Source organism: Myotis nattereri, assembly GCF_964212035.1.
Source record: "Myotis nattereri genome assembly, chromosome: 7".
Classification (NCBI taxonomy): domain Eukaryota; kingdom Metazoa; phylum Chordata; class Mammalia; order Chiroptera; family Vespertilionidae; genus Myotis; species Myotis nattereri.
Window position 1 is genome coordinate 2223338 of NC_138082.1, and position 19708 is coordinate 2243045.

Sequence of the window (19708 nt, forward strand, 5' to 3'; positions counted from 1 at the left end):
TCTGCAACTTTCCCGTAAACCTAAATTTATTCCACAAGAAAAAGGAAAACATTTAAAAGTAGGCAACCAGCCTTGTTATTCTCATTTTAATGCATATTCAGTAAAGCATCACAGAGTGGAGCACACAGACTTACCGGAGCGCCCTGAGGCCCAAGCCTGCCTCTCTCCCCCGGCATTCCCCTGGGACCCTGTAGATGAGAGAGAGAACATCCCTTGAAGCATCGAATGTAACTCTAGGACAACTTGATTACCCTCCTCAAAACAGCTGAGACTCCATATACTTGGCCACCAAGCAACAGTACTTCTTGGGTTTGAAAAACTCTACCTACCACCTCTTACCTAAATAGACTTCACTTAATCTAGTTAATGGGCTGCACCTCAAATCTGATTTGATCACTGAGTACAGAAAAAAAATAATACTAAGGGCACTCACAGTTAAGGAAAATACTGAAATGTAAGAAGGCTTTCCTACTTGAAGGATGCAATTGTTAGTGTGCTTGCCTATCAGATGATAAGCAAGGTGACTTCACTAGCAAACGTTATCATGTCTTTCTGTCTGTTTCATTTAAACATTCTCTTACTAAAATCTAAAAAGCAAGTAAATAACAAAGAATTAAACGGGTACTCACCATAGGACCCATGGCACCCATTGGGCCAGTAGGACCGGCTTCACCCTACAGCAGAAATGACATCACATGACAATATGAGGAACCTCCATCGACAGTCACATCATTTTGCTCCACATGCGTATCATACTAAACATGTATTTTCAAAATGGGCATTTGAAGGGCATTCGAAGGACCTCAAAATCTATTGAATTACTTTTTCTCAAAATGCAATAAAAATTCCATTCCTACAGAAATAAGTCTAAAGTAAAATTGGGGATTTAAACAAGATTGATGGGACTATCATCCACAGTCACATTAATTAGCATCAGAACTACCTATGTCTAATAATACTTTAGGCTTTGTAAAACCTCACAAAGTAGACACTGACTGTAGCATTTCTTTAAGTTCTGGAATAGGAAACTTGAAGCCAAATGTCTTTGCACATGTGACTCTCAGGGGACTTCCCCCTAAAGGGTCCTCTGCAGTCCTGCTGCTCTCTCTCCCTCTGGAAACACAAGTAAACATGGGAAGAACAAGGGCCCAAAGGCCCAGAATTAAAGGCCGCTAAATGGCGGGGATAACGGACCACCTGACCTCTGTGAGGCTCAGAGAAGAAGAGCGAGTGAGTGAGAAGGTGGATGATGGTGCCACATGTCATATGGACACAGTCTCCATCCTACACCAGGAGGGACCCAGAGCCACAGTGGCTATTCTTGGTGGCAAAGCCAGGACACAGCATGTATCCGGTAAATCTACCGCCACTCGTCTGTGAAAAGGTACGTTTATCTACTTAACTGCTCACTGTCTATACTCCTCTTCCCTCCAGAATGACTTAGGGGGTTCTGGAAGGCGTTTGGCACTTGACACACAACCAAAATGCTATGGTGAGGTCACACTGAGGCATCAACAATCACCTTGGAACCGGTTGCTCCAACTTCACCTTTAGGGCCTTCAAGACCTTTATGTCCCTAAAAAGAAAAATACAAATTTGTATTTTACTGTGTTTTTTTCTTTTCAGATGCGTAAAAGCAGCAAACATAAGCTTACAGAAAGTGCCTGATGAAAATGAATCTCAAATTTAAAGTTGTTACACAAAATGTTTCCAAATTCTCAACATGTTTTAAAAGTCTCTCCAAAGAATATTAGTTTCCCCCTTTAAATAATGTTTTCAACAAGCAATGTTCTAACTTTTCAAACTTCTTTACTTCATAGAAATTTAACCTATAGCTATAGATAAAGAACTTACAAGAAAATAAATAGTTATAGAGTTTAAATAGTTATCAAATATGGGTTATATGCAGGGATAATATTTAAATTATCTAATAACTAGTGATTAGCAAATATTCTAATCAGAAAGTCAACCACTCAAATCAGAGGCCTGTCAGAGTATACTGAGTAAATACCAGCCAAGCGTTCAGGTAAATGGATAGATGGATAGATAGATAATTTCTATACAAGACGGGGCAAAAGTAGGTTTAAGTTATCTGTATGGAAACGAATTCAATAATTGATAAATAAGAACGCAGGAAGTAACTGTGTTTCACGTCCTCAGGCTGCAAGCCTACTTTTACCCCACCTGTATATGTACATGGTATAACGGTTGTGCGTTATCTGGAGTTATAAAGAGAGGAGCATCCTACAGCCTCCACGTCTGGGCTGACGGGCCCTAGATTAGCGCCCTCGCTGGGTCTGCACTTATTCCTCTGTGGGGCAGTTGCCTATTTTCCTAACCGAAGCCCCTCTGAGCCTGAAGCTGAAAGCCATGGAGGCTCCCGTTCATCACCGTCTCCTCCTGCAGCACAGTGTTCAGTGCGAGGTGAGGCTCACAGTGTGTCTACAGGCTCAAATGAACTGCAGAAGAAATGTGAGAGCCGGTCACTTTAGGGACCTCGGAGGCTGCTCAACCACAGCCATTGCGCACACTGAGACACGGGCTTGTCCAGATTTAAGGCAGTGCCCCCAGGCCCTGCCCAGCCGGCCCCAGCCTCTGCGAGGGGTGACTTACGCGGTGGCCCTTCAGGCCTGGCAGCCCGGGCGCCCCGGGAAATCCTCTGGCTCCCTGTGGGGGACACAAGGCATTTCAGGGTCACTAATAAGAATAGGAAATTGCTTAATACACATTTTCCCTAAAAAAATACCTGGTACATAGTTTTTCACCAACAAACCAGAGAAGAAAAAGGAGCAGTATACATTTACCTATCAAAATACACGGAGGGGATCAAAGATTAAAACTGTCCGAAATGGAAGCATGACTTACAGCGACATCGGTTCATGCCAGGTACTGACTTGATGACATTTTCAAGATTTCAAATTACATCACTGTGTTATTAATAAAACAAGCAAAAACAAACAACAAAACAGCCTCAGTCACATATCTAGTGTCTGATCCAAATAGGTCAGTGACAGGAAGGAAATCAGGAGGAAAACTGTGATTTTCTTCCTTTACCTAAGCTTTGGGGTGAAAGAAAAATGCATTTGTAGCAAACCAATGTGTTTTAGTTTCCCTACCTTTTAAATATTGAGAGTGGGATATAAGAAATATTATATTATAATGAATAAACAGAAAATATTTTAAAGTAACATGATAGAAAGAAGCTGGTGCGTTGGTAATTGTTTAAAAAACTAATCAAGGAAATAAAATATCCAACAGAAAGGAAAGTCAACAAATACAGAAAGAATGAGCTGGCTCAGGAATTTCTTAATTTCTGTTCATTTTAGGCATCCTTTACCTAAGCATATCAAATTTTTTTTAAAAAAGGAAATCATACAAAAAATTAAATGCAAATGGTAAGACTTTTGAAATGATGCTTGAAGCTGTTCCCTCAGACTCTCTTAAAGCACAGAAGGACCAGGGACTGACTCGCTCACTCTCACTGCCTGTGTTAATCAGACTCTGACCTGAAGCCATTAGCACTGCCAGCAACCGACTGAGCACTGGATAGCATGGACTGATGTTATCGATGACCAATTATTGGTATGAATCTGCATAGCCCTGGCACTAAGCCTTATGCCTGCCCGTGGGCATCCAATGACTAATCATTGACTAAACAACAGAGGTAAGAAATGGTTTAATATTTCTTTTAACACTCGAAGCACTTTCCCAAGCTTTTAAGGAACTTCTCTTACACCAGCACAATCTTACACAGAGAGCAACATCCATCTGTTTGCGTTATCACCTTCACTTACTGTTAAGTAAATCAATGCATAAATAACTCAATAAATGAACTTTATATGATGAAAGCAAAGCAATAATTCCTCTGGGACCGCTGCAGGATGCTTCTGTAGCAGGGGGAGGGGGGACGTTGCTATCATAGTAAGGACACATCAGACCATTTGCTCTCTGAACAAATACACAAGTTCCGTTCATTCCTCTGTGACACAGCCCTGCTCAGGAATCCCTTCTTTTAGGAACTCCCTGTGTTTCCACTGGAATGCGCCCCTTACTGAGGTTCCCCCCCTCCCTCCTGGCAGGAGACTCAGCCCACATCCCTCCGAGACCCCAGGGGGATTCCTAGCTCCGCTGTTGCAAATCGCCCCTGAGCTTCGGGGATTTGGTCCCTTGCAAGGGCATTCCCGTGCATTCCCGTGTGATTGCATCTCTCTGCTGGACAAGGAAATGAGCCAGATGTGCGAGAGCTCGTGAGTTTCCTCATCCTGCCGACCAAGGCTGTCATCACACCCACTCGCGGGTCGCTGCCGAGCGCATCTGGCTGGGCCCTTCCCCCGGGCAGGGTCCCACACGGGGGCCGTGGGAGAGGGCGCAGGGCAGTGCGCACCAGGGCAGGCTGACACACTACGCACATCTGTGCTCACAACTAAACCCTGCCTGTGTCCGCGCTGACTTTCCAGGATGCAGGGGGAGGAGGGGAGAGCAGGCAGCCGGGAACTGGTTTATATTGAAACTAAAGAACCCTCAGAGCTCTGTAAATTCTCTTGAAAAAAACAGCATTCATTGTTTTTAAAAAATCCTAGTATTGAACCTCCTCCATTTTCAGAAAGTCAGCTGGCAGGGAACTCGGTATTGTTGGATGCGCTGAGCAGGAGGAACATTTGGAAATGATACAAAATCTACTAAGTGGGAGGCCACGTCAGCTTAGGGACGTTGCACAAGGAGAAGTCTAAGGGCAGGGATGCTGGAGGACTCGCTAGCTTATCACCCCTAATTTCCCCACTGCCCGTGTAGCACCTCGAGGGGGAGGGGGGAGGGCCTATGAGGACAGCAAGGTGGGTCAGAGTGCGCCAAGCGGGCAGATCCCACATCCTGGCGGGGGCGGCCAGGGCCCTGTGCCGGGGGGAGCCCAGGCAGAGGAGGGCAGCTGTGCTGGGAGAGCTGCGACCAGTGCATCTTCTCATAAGGTTCCAGGGCCCAGAGGCCAGTCCAGAATTTCAGCCAACGTTAGGGTTTGCGGAGCAGCCCAACAGGCCGCCTGTCCACCAGGCGTGTCCCTGGCGCAGGAAGAACGTCAGGGAGTCCCTCTCCAGCTGTGGGTTCCAGCGTGGGAACAACACAGAGTGAAACGTCAGGAGATAAACGAGGACCCGCGGGGTGGAGATGCTGTGATCTGTGCCTCCTCTGAGGCCGTCCTTGCCGGCTTAGGCCCCCAGCTCCGGGAGGGTGGGAGTGAGCTCGCCATCATCCCGGCGGAATGCCCGCTCCGCGGGGACCTGGGTCCCATGGGCAGTGAGAGGCAAGCTCACGTGCGTGCTCTGTGTCGCTAAGGACAGACTTACCGGAGACCCTGAGAAGCCCACCTCACCAGGACTCCCATTTCTCCCGGGTTCTCCCTTTAGGGAAAGCAGAGAAGCAAAGCCGGTTAGAATGTTCTCCTGGGAGACGAGGTGACAGAGCGACTGCAGATAAAACGTCTCCCTCAGAAAGACTGTGCCCAATGCCCCACATGCACACCCGAGTGCTACGTCCGACGGGATCCACTCTAGCGTCAGCTGTGACGTTCCATAATTTATCCAGAAGCAGAATGACACCGGAGATGCTGGGCCGCCTCAGCCCGGCATGTCATCAGCATCAAAGTTCACCACGTGCGTAGACACGCATGCGGCACTGAATTCAACAGTGTTTCTTAAAACACTTCTTGCCATTTCTTTTCTTGTTATAAAAAATATTAAGAACGGCCAGAGATGTGTTCCTTATGGCCAAATTCAGTGTGGTCTGCTTAACCAAGTCACATGACACATCGCGGGAAAACATTTACTTCGTTTAGTGCCCCTTGGCCTGTCCATAGTTTTATCCGCAACTTCGGTACAAGGAACCCAGAAGAGCAGAGCTGTCATTGCACCCTGCTCTTCCATCAGTTTTTAATGTTAAAATCTGAAGCTGAACCTTAACTTTAATTAAAGATCTAACTGAAGAAATAATTTTTTCAGCATCAGAGAGCAATGCTGACCCTGCCCTCCTAACGCATATAAAATCCACGCAATGACGACCTAATAATGATGGCTTCGCCATCAGCCCATAACCTGTCCCTGCAGATCACTGCAGAGTCCCACGGGAAACCCTAATGGAAACCCTGGAGAACGCAGGCAGGGAGAGCACCTCACAACACCACAGGGAGAGCACTTTGAGGTTTTGTGAATCCTCTCTGAGCTCTCACTGTCTGACACGAATGGAGGCTGACAGTGGGGAATGGAGTGGGAACGGACGAGCGACATTCATGTGACACTGCCACTCCTCAGCCCCTGCAGCCCCCCTCTACCCCCCTCCTCCCCCCTCTACCCCCTCCCTCCCTCCCCTACCCCCTTCCTCCCTCTTCACCCCTCTCAGCCCCCCTCTGCCCCCCCTGCCCGCCCCCCGCCCCCCTCAGCCCCCCAAAGCAGACGAGGAAAGCCCACGTACATCTTCACCGGGTTTCCCAGGAGGGCCCTCTGGTCCGCGAGCACCAATCGGACCCTAAGAACAAAACACAAGGGAACAGAGAAGACTTACCTATATTTACCTGCGCCCACCAATGATGCAAGCCAAAATATTGTTGAAACAAATAAAAAAAACAGAAAGTAGCTTCATCAATATTCTGAATGTTACGTTGTATCCCTCAGGTTATGTGCTCAGCATGAAAAGTTTACTTTCACAAACGCAAACATCGCAGCACTGCTGGCTGACCACGTTCACAGTTTCCGAATGTCAATGCTCTGCCCAGGAAAGGGGCCACACACAGCCCTAACGCGGCCCCGGCGGGCTGCGACTTCCCGCTGCAGGAGTGACGAGCTGGGGAGTGAACAGCGGGGGCACCATTTATGAGGAGCTGCGTCTCACTGGGCCTGCGTGCTGGCGTGACACTTACCATCGGTCCGGGCTCCCCAGGCTCCCCGGGAGGTCCTGCAGGGCCAACACCGCCCTGAAATGAGAACGAAGTACAGAGAAGTTACCGACAAACCACAGGGGGAGTCCCGAGTCCTGCGCTCCCCGAGGTGCCCTGCAGAGGCTCCAACCGCTGGGGTGCCACTCCAGCCACAGGGCTGGGGGAGGTGCTTACTCGGCCACAACTCCATGAGGTTTCCAATCTGTGAAATAAATAATATGGCACCCACTTCATTAGGCTTTTATATCTCTTTAGATCATTAATGCCCAGTGAGAACCTAGACTAGTGCAGGCACAGTGCTCAGTCAGTGGTAGTTACCTCCTTCCTCCTCCTCCTCCTCCTCCTCCTCCTCCTCCTCTTCCTCCTCCTCCTCCTCCTCCTTCTCCTCCTCCTCCTCCTCTTCCTCCTCCTCCTTCTCCTCCTCTTCCTCCTCCTTCTCCTCCTCCTCCTCTTCCTCTTCCTCCTCCTTCTCCTCCTCTTCCTCCTTTTCCTCCTCCTCCTCCTCCTCCTCCTCCTCTTCCTCCTCCTCCTCCTCCTCCTCCTCCTCCTCTCCTCCTTCTCCTCCTCTTCCTCCTCCTCTTCCTCCTTTTCCTTCTCCTCCTCCTCCTCCTTCTCCTCCTCTTCCTCCTTCTCCTCCTCCTCTCCTCCTCCTCTTCCTCCTCCTTCTCTTCCTCTTCCTCCTTTTCCTCCTCCTCCTCCTCCTCCTTCTCCTCCTCTTCCTCCTTTTCCTCCTCCTCCTCCTTCTCCTCCTCTTCCTCCTTTTCCTCCTCCTCCTCTTCCTCCTCCTTCTCTTCCTCTTCCTCCTTTTCCTCCTCCTCCTCCTCCTCCTCCTTCTCCTCCTCTTCCTCCTTTTCCTCCTCCTCCTCCTCCTCCTCCTCTTCCTCTTCCTCCTCCTTCTCCTCCTCTTCCTCCTTTTCCTCCTCCTCCTCCTCCTCCTCCTCCTCCTCTTCCTCCTCTTCCTCCTCCTCCTCCTCCTCCTCCTTCTCCTCCTCCTCCTCCTCTTCCTCCTCCTCCTTCTCCTCCTCTTCCTCCTCCTTCTCCTCCTCCTCCTCTTCCTCTTCCTCCTCCTTCTCCTCCTCTTCCTCTTCCTCCTTCTCCTCCTCTTCCTCCTTTTCCTCCTCCTCCTTCTTCTCCTTCTCTTTCCTCTTCTTCAATGACAACTATGTTTTCTATTCACCAATGGTAGTGATATAAAATAGCTTAAAGTGAAACTCCATACCCATGATAATGACAGTACGGTATCATTGACTGAGACAAGAATTCTTTTTTCTTTCTTTCTTTGGAAAAATTATGTTCTACTGCCTGACAACTCACTACAAAAACTAAAACAGCTCTGCACCATTATTCAGCTGGTGTGCGGCAGGCTGCAGAAAAGCGGGCAGCGGTGTATTCTTTTAAAGCACATGCATGGTCGCCGTGGCTGCTGATTCTAACAATACCACGTGGCCTTCCCTCTGTGGTCTGATTCCAGAGCCTCAGGGCTGGCACACACCGACTACGAGAATCTTCATCCCGACAGGTTATTTCAGAAGCAAAGGCACAGAAAATGCTTTGTACAGGAGGGCAGTCACATAAAGGAGCCAGGCAATAAGACTTTAGCCACATCCACAACTTTGCAAATCATGCTGCACGTTTCTAAGGAAGTAAAGATTAACTGAATTCAACCCAGTCAACGTCAAGGCCAGCCGAAGCAGCCATGCCACAGAGGCCTTATTTCGATGTGTTTCTCTCCGTGAGACAGGATGGAATTTAATTACAAAAAGACTTACTTGCTGCCCTTGTAAACCTTGAGGTCCCCTGGGGCCAACAGGACCCTAAAAGCAAGTGAGAAGAAAAGTTAGGCACTCTTCGTGACAATTAGGTCAAACATTTAAAAAATGCGGCCTTGGCTTTAGAGTCTGGAAAAGAGAGGCGTGGGCAGCGGGAGATGAAGGCTCCCAGCTGTATCCTCTGGAATTCGGCTAAGTCCAAGGAGCCTGGAGCGGGTGCCATGGGGGTGGGGGTTCATACGCTCTGTGGGTTCACAAAGAGAAGTGCAGGACACGCCTGTGCCCCCGTGGGCCTGTCAAAGGGAACGTCTGAGACGGGAGGTCCTGCAGGCCCAGAGCCTTATCCCGCGCCCAGCGCTTCAACCTGCAGCCGGTGACGCATCATCTGAAGGCGCCACTCGGACTGAGGCTCATGAAACGCCAACAATAATGACCCGGTTATTTCAAAGGTGAACTTAGAATTATGGGGGGAGGGGCCGAGTTTTCTAGATGACTCCTTTTTTATTAACGTCCATGTGGAGTTCCCTCACGAGCTTTCCCTTTTCATGTAAACATGAGGTGGGTCACGGAGTCATAACCAAGGGAAGGAAAGGGAAATGCAATTTTAAAAAATTGGTTAATAAACGCCTATACAACTTCTTAAAAGTCACATTTTAAAAAGTGAAAGCAATGAAATCAAAATCAAGCTTGTTCTTGTGGTAAAAAGTTAATTTTTTTTTGGTTTTGAATTGATCGGATTGTTAGCTAGTAAGAAAATGAAAGTTTCATTACAAAAATAAATGCATATGTTATTTAAACTTCAAATGGATTAAAACTCATATATTTCAGAAAATGATCCCAAGATAATCACTGAATGAGACCATCCTGCTGGTGACTTAAGAAATATACACACTGAAGCAGTGACTCCCAAGGCTGGCCGCCGGTGGGTGGGTGGGTGGAAGGCGGCCATCTGCGTCGTCTGCTTCACCCTTATTGCCTGAAATTCCACTCAGCTGGGATGCTTTCGAGTTATGTTCTGAGCAAAAAAGCATGAAGAGCTGGTTTCAAAAGTGCCCACTCCGTCGGTGGGACGGCCTGGCCCCCGTGCCCGGCGAAAGGGCTCCCGGAGGAAGGGGAGCTGTCGGCTGCTGGGGAAATCCCAGGGGACGGACGGTCACCGGTCCCTGCAGGACGCCCCAGGGCTGGGAGAGGCAGGTGCAGGGCATTAAGGGAAAGAGGAAATGAGAGAACAGAACCGGCAAACCGGTTTCAAAGTTCTGCCAAATCACTATTTCTAACAACACAACCCTCTCACATTTGTTTCACTTGTTTAGAAAGCACGCTTTTTAAATGGTATTGGTGGTTACGTTTTAAAATTCTTATTTTCTTTAAATAATAAGTAAACTATATAGACAGTCTTTTATTAATTTATTAATGTCAATACTTGGCCTGGCTGTGGATGGGCCACCGGCTTTTAACCCGAGCGTCGCTGGGTTTGCTAACAGCCTGAGGAGACGCCATTGCTCTTCACGAGCTAACGCGGGCCTCCGTTTCAAGGTCCTGTCATTAGCAGGGACTTGGGCACTCACCACTGAGCCCGGCATCAGCCCCATCTGACTGCCGAGTCCGGCTTTGTCGTCCAGCCCGGCCATCTGTGCTGAGAACGGCTGCAAAGCAACGTTGGACAGTGAGGTCAGAGGCAGGTCTCTAACCCACTACGCAGGGAATGTGCGCACCGCACGCTCCCCGGCTGCCCTGCGCCCCACTAAGAATCGTTGTAAACTTTTGCTTTAAGCGAGAAAAGGATCAAGTTGTTTTCCACCGTGTGCGTTTTGATTGAACAGCCTCCCACCAAATCGCTATCACAGCGGTTCTCAACCTGTGGGTCGCGATCCCTTTGGCGGATGAACGACCCTTTCACAGGGGTCGCCTAAGACCATCCTGCATATCAGATATTTACATGACGATTCATAACAGTAGCAACATGACAGTTATGAAGTAGCAACGAAAATAACTTTATGGTTGGGTCACCACATGAGGAACTGTATTGAAAGGGCCAGCAGGTTGAGAACCACTGCTCTATGACGATGCTGTTTCAGAATGATGACTGCAATGAGCCAAATGTCTGAGACTCGATAAGGTCATGGATCGTGCTGTTAAGTATGGAGCCGGTCTAATCCATTTCAGTCGTAAATCTCTATCGGGCTGCTTCCCAGGGTCCGGCATGCCAACGTCTGCACGCACCTACAAGGAGCTTTTAAAGACTCTGGATTCCATGTCGGACGATGCGACTCAGCTGGGATTCTACCTTCCTGCTCGTGGCCGGCAAGTTTTAAACTGTATTTATTGTAAGTTAATAAAACTTTTATAAACCTTTCAGTGGAATTCCTGAATGTTCCAAGAACTGGCAACAGTTGGACCTGCTCTCTCTCATATCTGAACACTCTGCTAACCCAACTGACCAAAACCGTCCACATACATTTCCAATGTCCCATTAATCTCCAGGTTTTAGTGCGAAAAGAATGTGTGAATCGTTCGAAAACACAGATTGGCAGTTCCTTCTACAATCAGAACAAAGGGACGAACTGCTGTCAAACAGAAATCCTGTTTCAGGGCCCAAGTGTTTCCCGTATTACGCCGTGCAGCCCACTCACACATCCCCCGTCTGCCACTAGGGACTCAGAGACGGTCGGAAAGACATTTGCTTTACTTCCAGCAGAAACGAAGGCTCGGGAACCGTCAGGCACATTTGCAGTGCCGATCGGTGGTCCTTTCCCATGCGCCACCGGAGCCGTGTCGTCCTCCCTGGTGGGGAGTCACACGGGTCTCGTCGCCCCCTGAGCCTCTCTCCTTCAGGGGGGCCCCTGCTCAGGGTCCTTAGAATCAGCAGGAAACAGAGTTCACAGGCCCAGGGCTGGCCTGGAGCATGGCCTCTGAAGCAGCACTTAAAAAAAAAAGCTGCTTTGCGTTTCCCAACAATTCCCTGTGGATTTCTTAGTTTTATCCTTGTTCATAGCAGCACTGCATTCCCTTGGGGGCTCTTACAGTCAAGGGCCAACAGCTGAACCAACACGATTTTAAATTACAGCAATAAATAAAAAACTTATTATATGACAGAAACACGAACGATGCTTCCAACTCACCCTGCTTATGCCGTCGGGTCCCGGGTGGGACGGGTGTCCGGGAGGCCCCGGGGGCCCTGGTTGGCCAGGAACACCTGGCTCCCCATCAATTCCCTGCGGACCACGGGGACCCTGGGAAAAGAAGCCGTGGACATTAGATCCCACTGCCAACGCCAAGTGCACAGACTTCTCGATGGAAACGGTGCTATTACTTTAAAATGAACTGCCATATCCATGAGTCCAACCATGACATTCTGGAAAAGGCAAGATTATGGGGACAGTGCAAAGGTCAAAGGTTGCCAGGCGTGGGGTGAATAGGGGAGTACAAAAGAGTTTTACGGCAGTGAAAACACTGTGTACCCTATAATGGTGGCTATACGTCATTACGCACTTGTGCCTTAACTCAGTGTACAATATTGACAGAAAACCCTTATTCCCTACGGACTCTGATGGGGATGCTGATCATGGGGAAGGCTCTGCATGTGTGGGGGCGGGTGTATATAGGAACTCTCTGGACCTTCCTCCCAATTTTTATGTTAAACACATAAAAAGAACAGCCCTCCAGCCACCTACAGTTATTCAGCCTGGTCACAGCCTCTACTATTGGGGCAGGGTGCATTCTGGGTAAGAATTTTACTCTTGATGTGCTAAATCCCCAGGACCCAGCCTTCCTGGAGTAATGATAACATTGTATCCAGTGTGTTAGAATAACATTGTATCCAGTGTGTTAGAATAACATTGCATCCAGTGTGTCAGTGTAACATTGTATCCAGTGTGTCAGTGTAACATTGTATCCAGTGTGTCAGTGTAACATTGCATCCAGCGTGTCAGTGTAACATTGCATCCAGCGTGTCAGTGTAACATTGCATCCAGTGTGTCAGTGTAACATTGTATCCAGTGTGTCAGTGTAACATTGTATCCAGTGTGTCAGTGTAACATTGTATCCAGTGTGTCGGTGTAACATTGTATCCAGTGTGTCGGTGTGACATTGTATCCAGTGTGTTAGTGTGACATTGTATCCAGTGTGTTAGAGTAACATTGTATCCAGTGTGTCAGTGTGACATTGTATCCAGTGTGTTAGTGTAAAATTGTATCCAGTGTGTTCATTTTCTAGAATGAGCCTCCTCACTGGGCCGAGTTTTGCTGTTCATGAGCAGTTTCTAAATGTGCCCGCCTGTCATAGATCACAGTCAGCTACGTATGTGCCTGCTTAACAACCCCTGCCCCAACAACAAAAATGTGAAGGACCCTGGATTGTAGTTGGTGGGTTTACTCTTTCTAACTCTTCAATGCTTCGCATGGTTCCCAGCACGAAGCTGACGATGTGTTCGTTACACGCTCTCGGCGCACTGTCTTCTCCTCGCCACCCCCAAGGCAGACCAGACCAAAGCAGCACAGGGGGGTGCAGTGGCCCCGCCAGCCTGCTCCTCAGAGACCGGAGCGATGCCCTCCGGCTGCCCAGCTCCCCTCCTAACCCCCATTCTGAAGGCCGCGTGGGGAGTGGCCACGTCCTCAGCCCAACCTCCCTGTTTCCACGGGGCTGGTTAACTATGTTCTGGCTCTTTATCCCCAAAGAGTCCTCGCCTTCTCTAAGAAGAAACCAAGGACGAGAGAACTCAGAAGTCCATGGAATTTTCATAATTAGCAGCACGGGCTGAGCAAACTATGGTGAGTGCGTTGGAGTTCAATAGTAACAGAAGCTTCTCATGCCTAAACGTGAGACTACGCAGCGCCCGGCAGTGACTGCTCTGAGCGGAGGCAGCCGCAGCCGGAGGGGAACTGCAGGAGCTGGGGGAGGGGCAGTCTGCACGGGATGGCGTGGGAGAGGGCACAGGAGCTACTCGGAACGGTAACCCATGCGTTTGAACATATGCAGACATTCATATCGGCATGTTCACTTCCTGGAAGAGTGGGGCACATAAGCCAAGGCATCTGTTCAAATAGAAGGAGATAACTTAGCCAGAAGAAGTGGCATTTTGAAAAGTATTTTCTTGGAAAATTATTCTCATCTTTTAAAAATCAAACCTTTTCTGACTCCTAAGCCCCTGACAACTCACTGGACTCTTCCCATGACATGCATGTGAGTGGGGGCTGATTTTAACCGCTACCGAGGGTGTCTGAGTCACGCGGGCGTGGGCAACATGGACTGCGAATGTATGCTGGCAGTGGCTGCAGACAGGGGAGGAGTCTACACCACTCGGAGCCTGCGTGCAAAACTAAGGTGTTTTGAAATTGAAATTGCAAACTGAATACTAGTTATTGTTATAAACAAAAAGTGAGCTGACACTTTATTTCCGCTCCCAAAGACAAAACCAAAACTGCATCAGTGCCGATGGGAGTAAAGAGCGGGCTGGGTGGTTTAACCCGCAGCGGCGGGTCCCGGCCCCAGGCCTCTGGGATTAATAGTCATGTTTCAAACTCAGCTCTGAAGACAGCCCACTTTTTCGTAGACTTCATGATGCATCCTGTGTCCCCATGGCATCTCCTTAAACAGTCAGGGTAACTATTACACAGACTGAGGTGAAACTCAGAAAAACTATCCAAAATGAAGTAAACATAATAAGCAAGATTTTAAGAGAAAATAAGAAAAAATATGATAACATGTATATGAACATTTTCATTGATAAATATTGAAAACAAAAACTGTAATTTGGGAATGCACTAAGCGATACGGTTTCCCATTCCCAAGCGAGCTATTCACACAGGTTATATCAGCCTCAATGTTCTCTTCGGAATCGGTCCCTCCCACCCCAGGATCCCCTAGGATCCCGGGAAGCCATGTGCAATACCAAGTCTTGCAGATCGCCACTAGGTGGCGACCTTTCAACGTCCACAAGTAGGAGTGATGAGGACCCAGAAGCAAGTTAATGCAGTGCTGGTTAGTAGCATGACAAACACACCAACTGTTATCTGTTGGGGTAAGAGCTGGTCTATTTCCCACTTCACAGATGTTAAACAAACCCACAGCTGTCAACTGTCACGTGCAGCCAGCACTCAGCACCCCACCGACGGCCCTGTCTGACAGTTGCTAGTTTCCCATCGCTGTGAGTTACCAGGACCACACGCGTACAACTGAGGGCCTGTGATGAGAGACATTCGTGATGGCCACGGGCTGGTCATGAAGGCTCTGAGAGCATCTCTACGTCAGCCGTTCTCAGTCCGTCTTCCTCCCGAGGGACATCTGACAACATCGAGAGGTGGTTTTAGTTGTCACAGGTGTACGAGGCCGCGGGGCAGCTGCTGCCACGGCATCTGGTGGGTAGGAATCAGCAATGCTGCCAGACATCCTACAAGGCTCACGGAAATGTCGCCCCCATCAGCAACAGAACTGAGGCTGAGGAAGCGCTCTACACCGTGAGCCTCCTGCAGTGTTTGATGGCTGTGGGCGTAGCGGGGGAAGATGGTATTTATGATGGTGGTACCTCCTATGTGTGTCAGCCACAGCTCTAGTCCAGCTAAGCAGCTCCTGCAAGCTGTGCGACCTGAGGCCAAACATTCTACCTGTGGGTATTCTGTGACATCATGCCAATATCTTGACATTAGCTTTGGTGGGGGTATTTACACCCGGGAAATCGGCAAGCGCTACAGGCACTTTATTTATTTATTTATTTATTTGTAAGGAGTCAGTTGTTAAACACTGTCACACCACTGCTACGATTAAGAGAGGAATCGTGAGGGGAGGGGAGAAGAGAAGAGGCGTGAGGAGTAGATTCACTAAATCCTAACAGGGATTCTGGAAGCCCAACCACTATTTCCGTCGCAATTTTCACCCAGACTTAGGATTCATGTTATCAACTATCCTCAGCACGAACATATAGATGCACAATGTTTTCCACATGACCCCCTACCCTACCACCCCCCTTCCACCCACCTTTGTCATTCCAGACCCTGGACAGACACCTGAGGGCCAACCGCAGTGTGTAAGCGCCCCGCGGGGGAGCCGGTGCAGAGGACAGCAGTGAAGGATGAGGCAGACGACCATCGGACACAGTTTCCTGCCCACCCGTTGGGCCAGGCCCGCTCCCTGGGGCACTACGACTACCCGCATGTCTACACACACCACCCACAACCCCAGCTCCAGCCTGGAAAAGCAGATACTGTTTCATGCTTCTACACACGGCATCAAGTAAAACACACAATTGTATCAAAGAAGAAAACAGGGCGGCAAGAGTTCCCAGCATTATGTTTTTCCTCATTTATATATTCAAGGTTGTCTGCTGCTGACTCGTTCATCCATTTCTCCCGTTTAGATATGGATAAATGCGTATTTTAAAGTTAATAGTCCAGGGTTACATTTTAGGACATATCATTTGACAGAAAATAAAAGAGCACAGAATTTCCAGATTGAAACATAAGATAATGATAGCAATACACTAATTAATCCTGCTATTCAGTATATGAAGGACACGAGCTTTTGTGGGTGACACAGAGAAAGAACTGCTATCCTAGGGCAGCAGCAGGTAATAAGGGGAAACGTCTGGCATATGCATCCGATATTCTCCTGTTTTACCTCAAAGGTATGGAATGATTATTTACATTTTAAGGCACTCCCTTTATTCTGGTCATGGATTTGTTGATTTTTAGAACTATCCCTTTGATGGCTCTGCAGAGCTGCTCAATGAAGAAGCAGCATGCTGCTTGTGAAATGAATTCATTACACACCCACGTGAAAGAAAATTTGTCCTCAATTAGTTTCTTTTTCCTTTATCCAGTTTGGTTATCCCTGTGGCCACCACAGCTCACACAGCTCGGGTGTTTTATCTCATCAGTGCATTCTTGGCATTGCTGACTCATGAGTTACAACTTCGGAAAACAGCATGAGGTATCCATTCTATTCCCTTAGGTTCTACTTCATTCTAACTTGACCTCACAAAGGACCAAGACAGGTCATCTGTGCCATCGAAAAGGATAACCGGTAATTATTAGCATGTGATCATTTCCTCCGAATCAGGAGATGGACACAATCTCCTCACGACCTGAACTGGATGTTGCACTGAAGGGAGGTGAGGGAGGAACAAAGCCACCAGCTCTTTGTTGCACCCAGAGAATGGGGTCCAGGGGCCCAGTACCCAGGACGATTCACACCAAGGGGCCCGCCGTCAACTCACAGGCTTTCCTTTGGGGCCTCTGTCTCCTCGGGGTCCCTGCGATCCTGGAGGGCCCTGAAGCAGAGAACAATGGTTACGCCGCAGAACACGTCCACACTCGGGGGGTTTTGTTTGAAAGGCTTGCTCGGGATCAGAAACTGGAAGACGGGAAAATCTCCCTTCGTTCTGAATTCAGCTCAGTCACAGTAGGAAATAAGCCACGTGCACACGGAAGCCGTGTGTAGAGAAGGGCTGTTTGCTTTAGCAGTGGCGCTAAGGCCTGTAAAGCATGAGCTGTTACAGCACAGCCCCGAGGAGGCCGGCGAGCTCAGCGTACTCGTTGGAACAGGCATGGCAAATTCGTAAAGATCATTCCTGTGGTCTTGTCCCTTGTCTGTGGGCACAGAGACATCTGAGAGCGACAGATGTGTGAGCTCCGGATGTCACTGGTCTGAGCGAATGCCTGAGTTCACGTTGGTACCTGATGCCCCAAGTTACTCACCAGCACTCGCGTCGCCAGTGGACGCGCTGGGAAGAAAGCTCTTGCCCCACATGTGCCTGCAAGAACCTCACTTCCTGCTGCCTCATCTCCCCTGTCTCTTTAAAACCCACTCAGAACCTCCAAACAGTAACTGCGGTTCTTTACCCCTCACCAGGACAAGTGAGTATTGTCTTTCGAAAGTGGGATCCTTGTGCTCATGTTTAAACCTGCTCTTTTTCTACAAAACGGCAATGGCCCAGAGAATCCCATTCTCTTCAAAAGAGGTTCAATTGAGTTAAGGAAATTAGGCTGTGCATTTGCTCAGTCCAACAGCCAGCACTGCTTAAAGGCCAACGCTTCCGGGGGCCGGAGCAGGCCTGTGAAGGCCTTATCGCATGTTACTTCTGCTGATTTAGTGTCTTAAGTCCCTCAGGAATCATGTGTGAGGGAGTGTGTGTGTGTGTGTGTGTGTGTGTTATCCATCTAGTTACCTATGAATGCTACTGCGAATCCAAACCTGAAATTCGAAATATGCTATTCCAATGTGTGATATCTCAAATTCTACAGCTATATAATTTCATTTCATCAATAGATAAAATCAACAAGTGTTTCATTAAACAGATAAGAGTAATCCACCTTTAACACAGCAGACAAGTACGCCCCAATGACAACGCTGAAGTTAACCTAAACCAACCGTACACCCATTGGCTGTTTTGCCCTTCACCTAGCAAGAGGGGCGCTGACCCGGGAGACACAGCGGGCGCCGCACCTGCAGGACCAAGTGGCCCTGGCGCCCCTCACTGCCGCAGCGGGAGGCCTGCCCTGGAAGCTGCTTTAAGAACTGCCGAGGGCCGCCAAGCGTCCTTGCTGGGCATTCACTGCCTTTTTGTGGCCGTGAGATTCATGGACATGTCCCGTCCCTTCCCGAGCTGCCAGCGCCGCGGACGCTGAAGGGAGCTACTCACCGAGGGTCCGGGCCGACCACGGATGCCTGTCACCTAAACGAGAAACAACATGATTTGCAAAGACGAAACGTCTATCTCCGGAGATTTATAAAAGTCAACAGTCAAACAAAGAGGAATAACAACAGCCCCAGAGAATTGTTAAGAAACAGGAAGGCTGTCGACTGAGGCCCCTTCCCTCCGGGAGCTGAAGCGGCATGACCTCCATGCCGAGGCCAGAAGGCAGCCTGGCGGGGGCGTCGCAGCCCGAGGCCGCAGGGCCCTCCATCCCCGGCAGCTGCACAGCTTGCGCTGCCTCCTCTGCATCGCCTTCCCTCCTGTGAGACGGTGATCGGGACTATGAATGACCCCTCACAGGGCTGTGCCGAAGACCAGCAAATACCTGAAAAGCACCTAAAACAGCGCCGAAGACACGGGAAGCACACGGAAGTGTTTTAAATGAAAGGGAAACGAATGATCTTCTCTTCAGGTCACCTGTTCAAAACAAGCCGACCTACGGCAAGGCGAAACGCCGACACTGCCAAGCACATCAACGAGCACACACTTTTTACTGACGGAACGGCAGTGACTCCTTTAAAGCCCACGACAGTGGTTGCTGAAGAACTGCCATCCTATTTAGTGACTTGCGTTTATCACCTACAAATCTAGGTGACCCTGAAGAACTTTTATACAATGTGTGTGTGGGGAGGGGGGGGCATCTGCATACTTTCAACAATAAGAAAATTTTTAAAAATGACAACACACCACACGAGTCTCAGGCAGGAGGACGGCATGACCGTGTCTGCCGGGAGCCGGTCCATCCTTGCTGTTTCAAGGGACCTGGCATATATAGCATACTGTTCTTAATATGTTTGCTCCCCTTAGCGCTGTGTGTTTTAACCAAGGTCACCTCTCTGAGAAAGGTTGTTTCCCCAGGTAGGAATTTTTCCCTGAAGTCAGGGAGGGGATGCCTCTCCTAGAAAGGTTGTTTCCCCAGGTAGGAATTTTTCCCTGAAGTTAGGGAGGGAATAAAACCCCTCAACTAAGTGCCAGGCGGGTAATTAATCACTTTAACTATGAACAATCATGCTTAAGCTACATAATCTTTACTCCCTGGAATGGAGATAAGAAACGCCCTAACCTTTGTAATAGAGATTGACAGGATTAAAATCAACTGGTATAAATACAGATGTAATAAGACAGCAAGACACAGAACTTAGGAGACAGAAAGAAGACAGCACCTACACAGAACCTACAGACAGAAGAACTTCGCTGGAGAGAACATGGCAAAAGATCCTGGACAGAAACTGGCCTCAGAACCTAGAGACAGAACCTAGCGAGAGAACATGGCAAAAGATCCTGGACTGAACCTGACTACAGAAATTGGCAAGAGAACCTGACTAGAAC

General features: G+C 48.8%; 1 protein-coding gene across 1 annotated transcript in view; it reads right to left on the reverse strand.

The window, feature by feature from the left end:
* LOC308522515 (uncharacterized protein) overlaps positions 1-19708 on the reverse strand; it is a gene marked incomplete at its 3' end in the record, with an annotated part of 118434 nt that overhangs the window by 23032 nt on the left and 75694 nt on the right. Inside the window, exons 5-16 of the mRNA XM_081095983.1 lie at positions 18326-18358; positions 16901-16954; positions 11814-11924; positions 10260-10337; positions 8692-8736; positions 6905-6958; positions 6460-6513; positions 5340-5393; positions 2614-2667; positions 1523-1576; positions 630-674; positions 135-188 (exon numbers count right to left, since the gene is read on the reverse strand). Of these exons, the coding sequence (XP_080952109.1) occupies positions 135-188; positions 630-674; positions 1523-1576; positions 2614-2667; positions 5340-5393; positions 6460-6513; positions 6905-6958; positions 8692-8736; positions 10260-10337; positions 11814-11924; positions 16901-16954; positions 18326-18358 (690 nt within the window). The remainder of the gene's footprint in view (positions 1-134; positions 189-629; positions 675-1522; positions 1577-2613; positions 2668-5339; positions 5394-6459; positions 6514-6904; positions 6959-8691; positions 8737-10259; positions 10338-11813; positions 11925-16900; positions 16955-18325; positions 18359-19708) is intronic.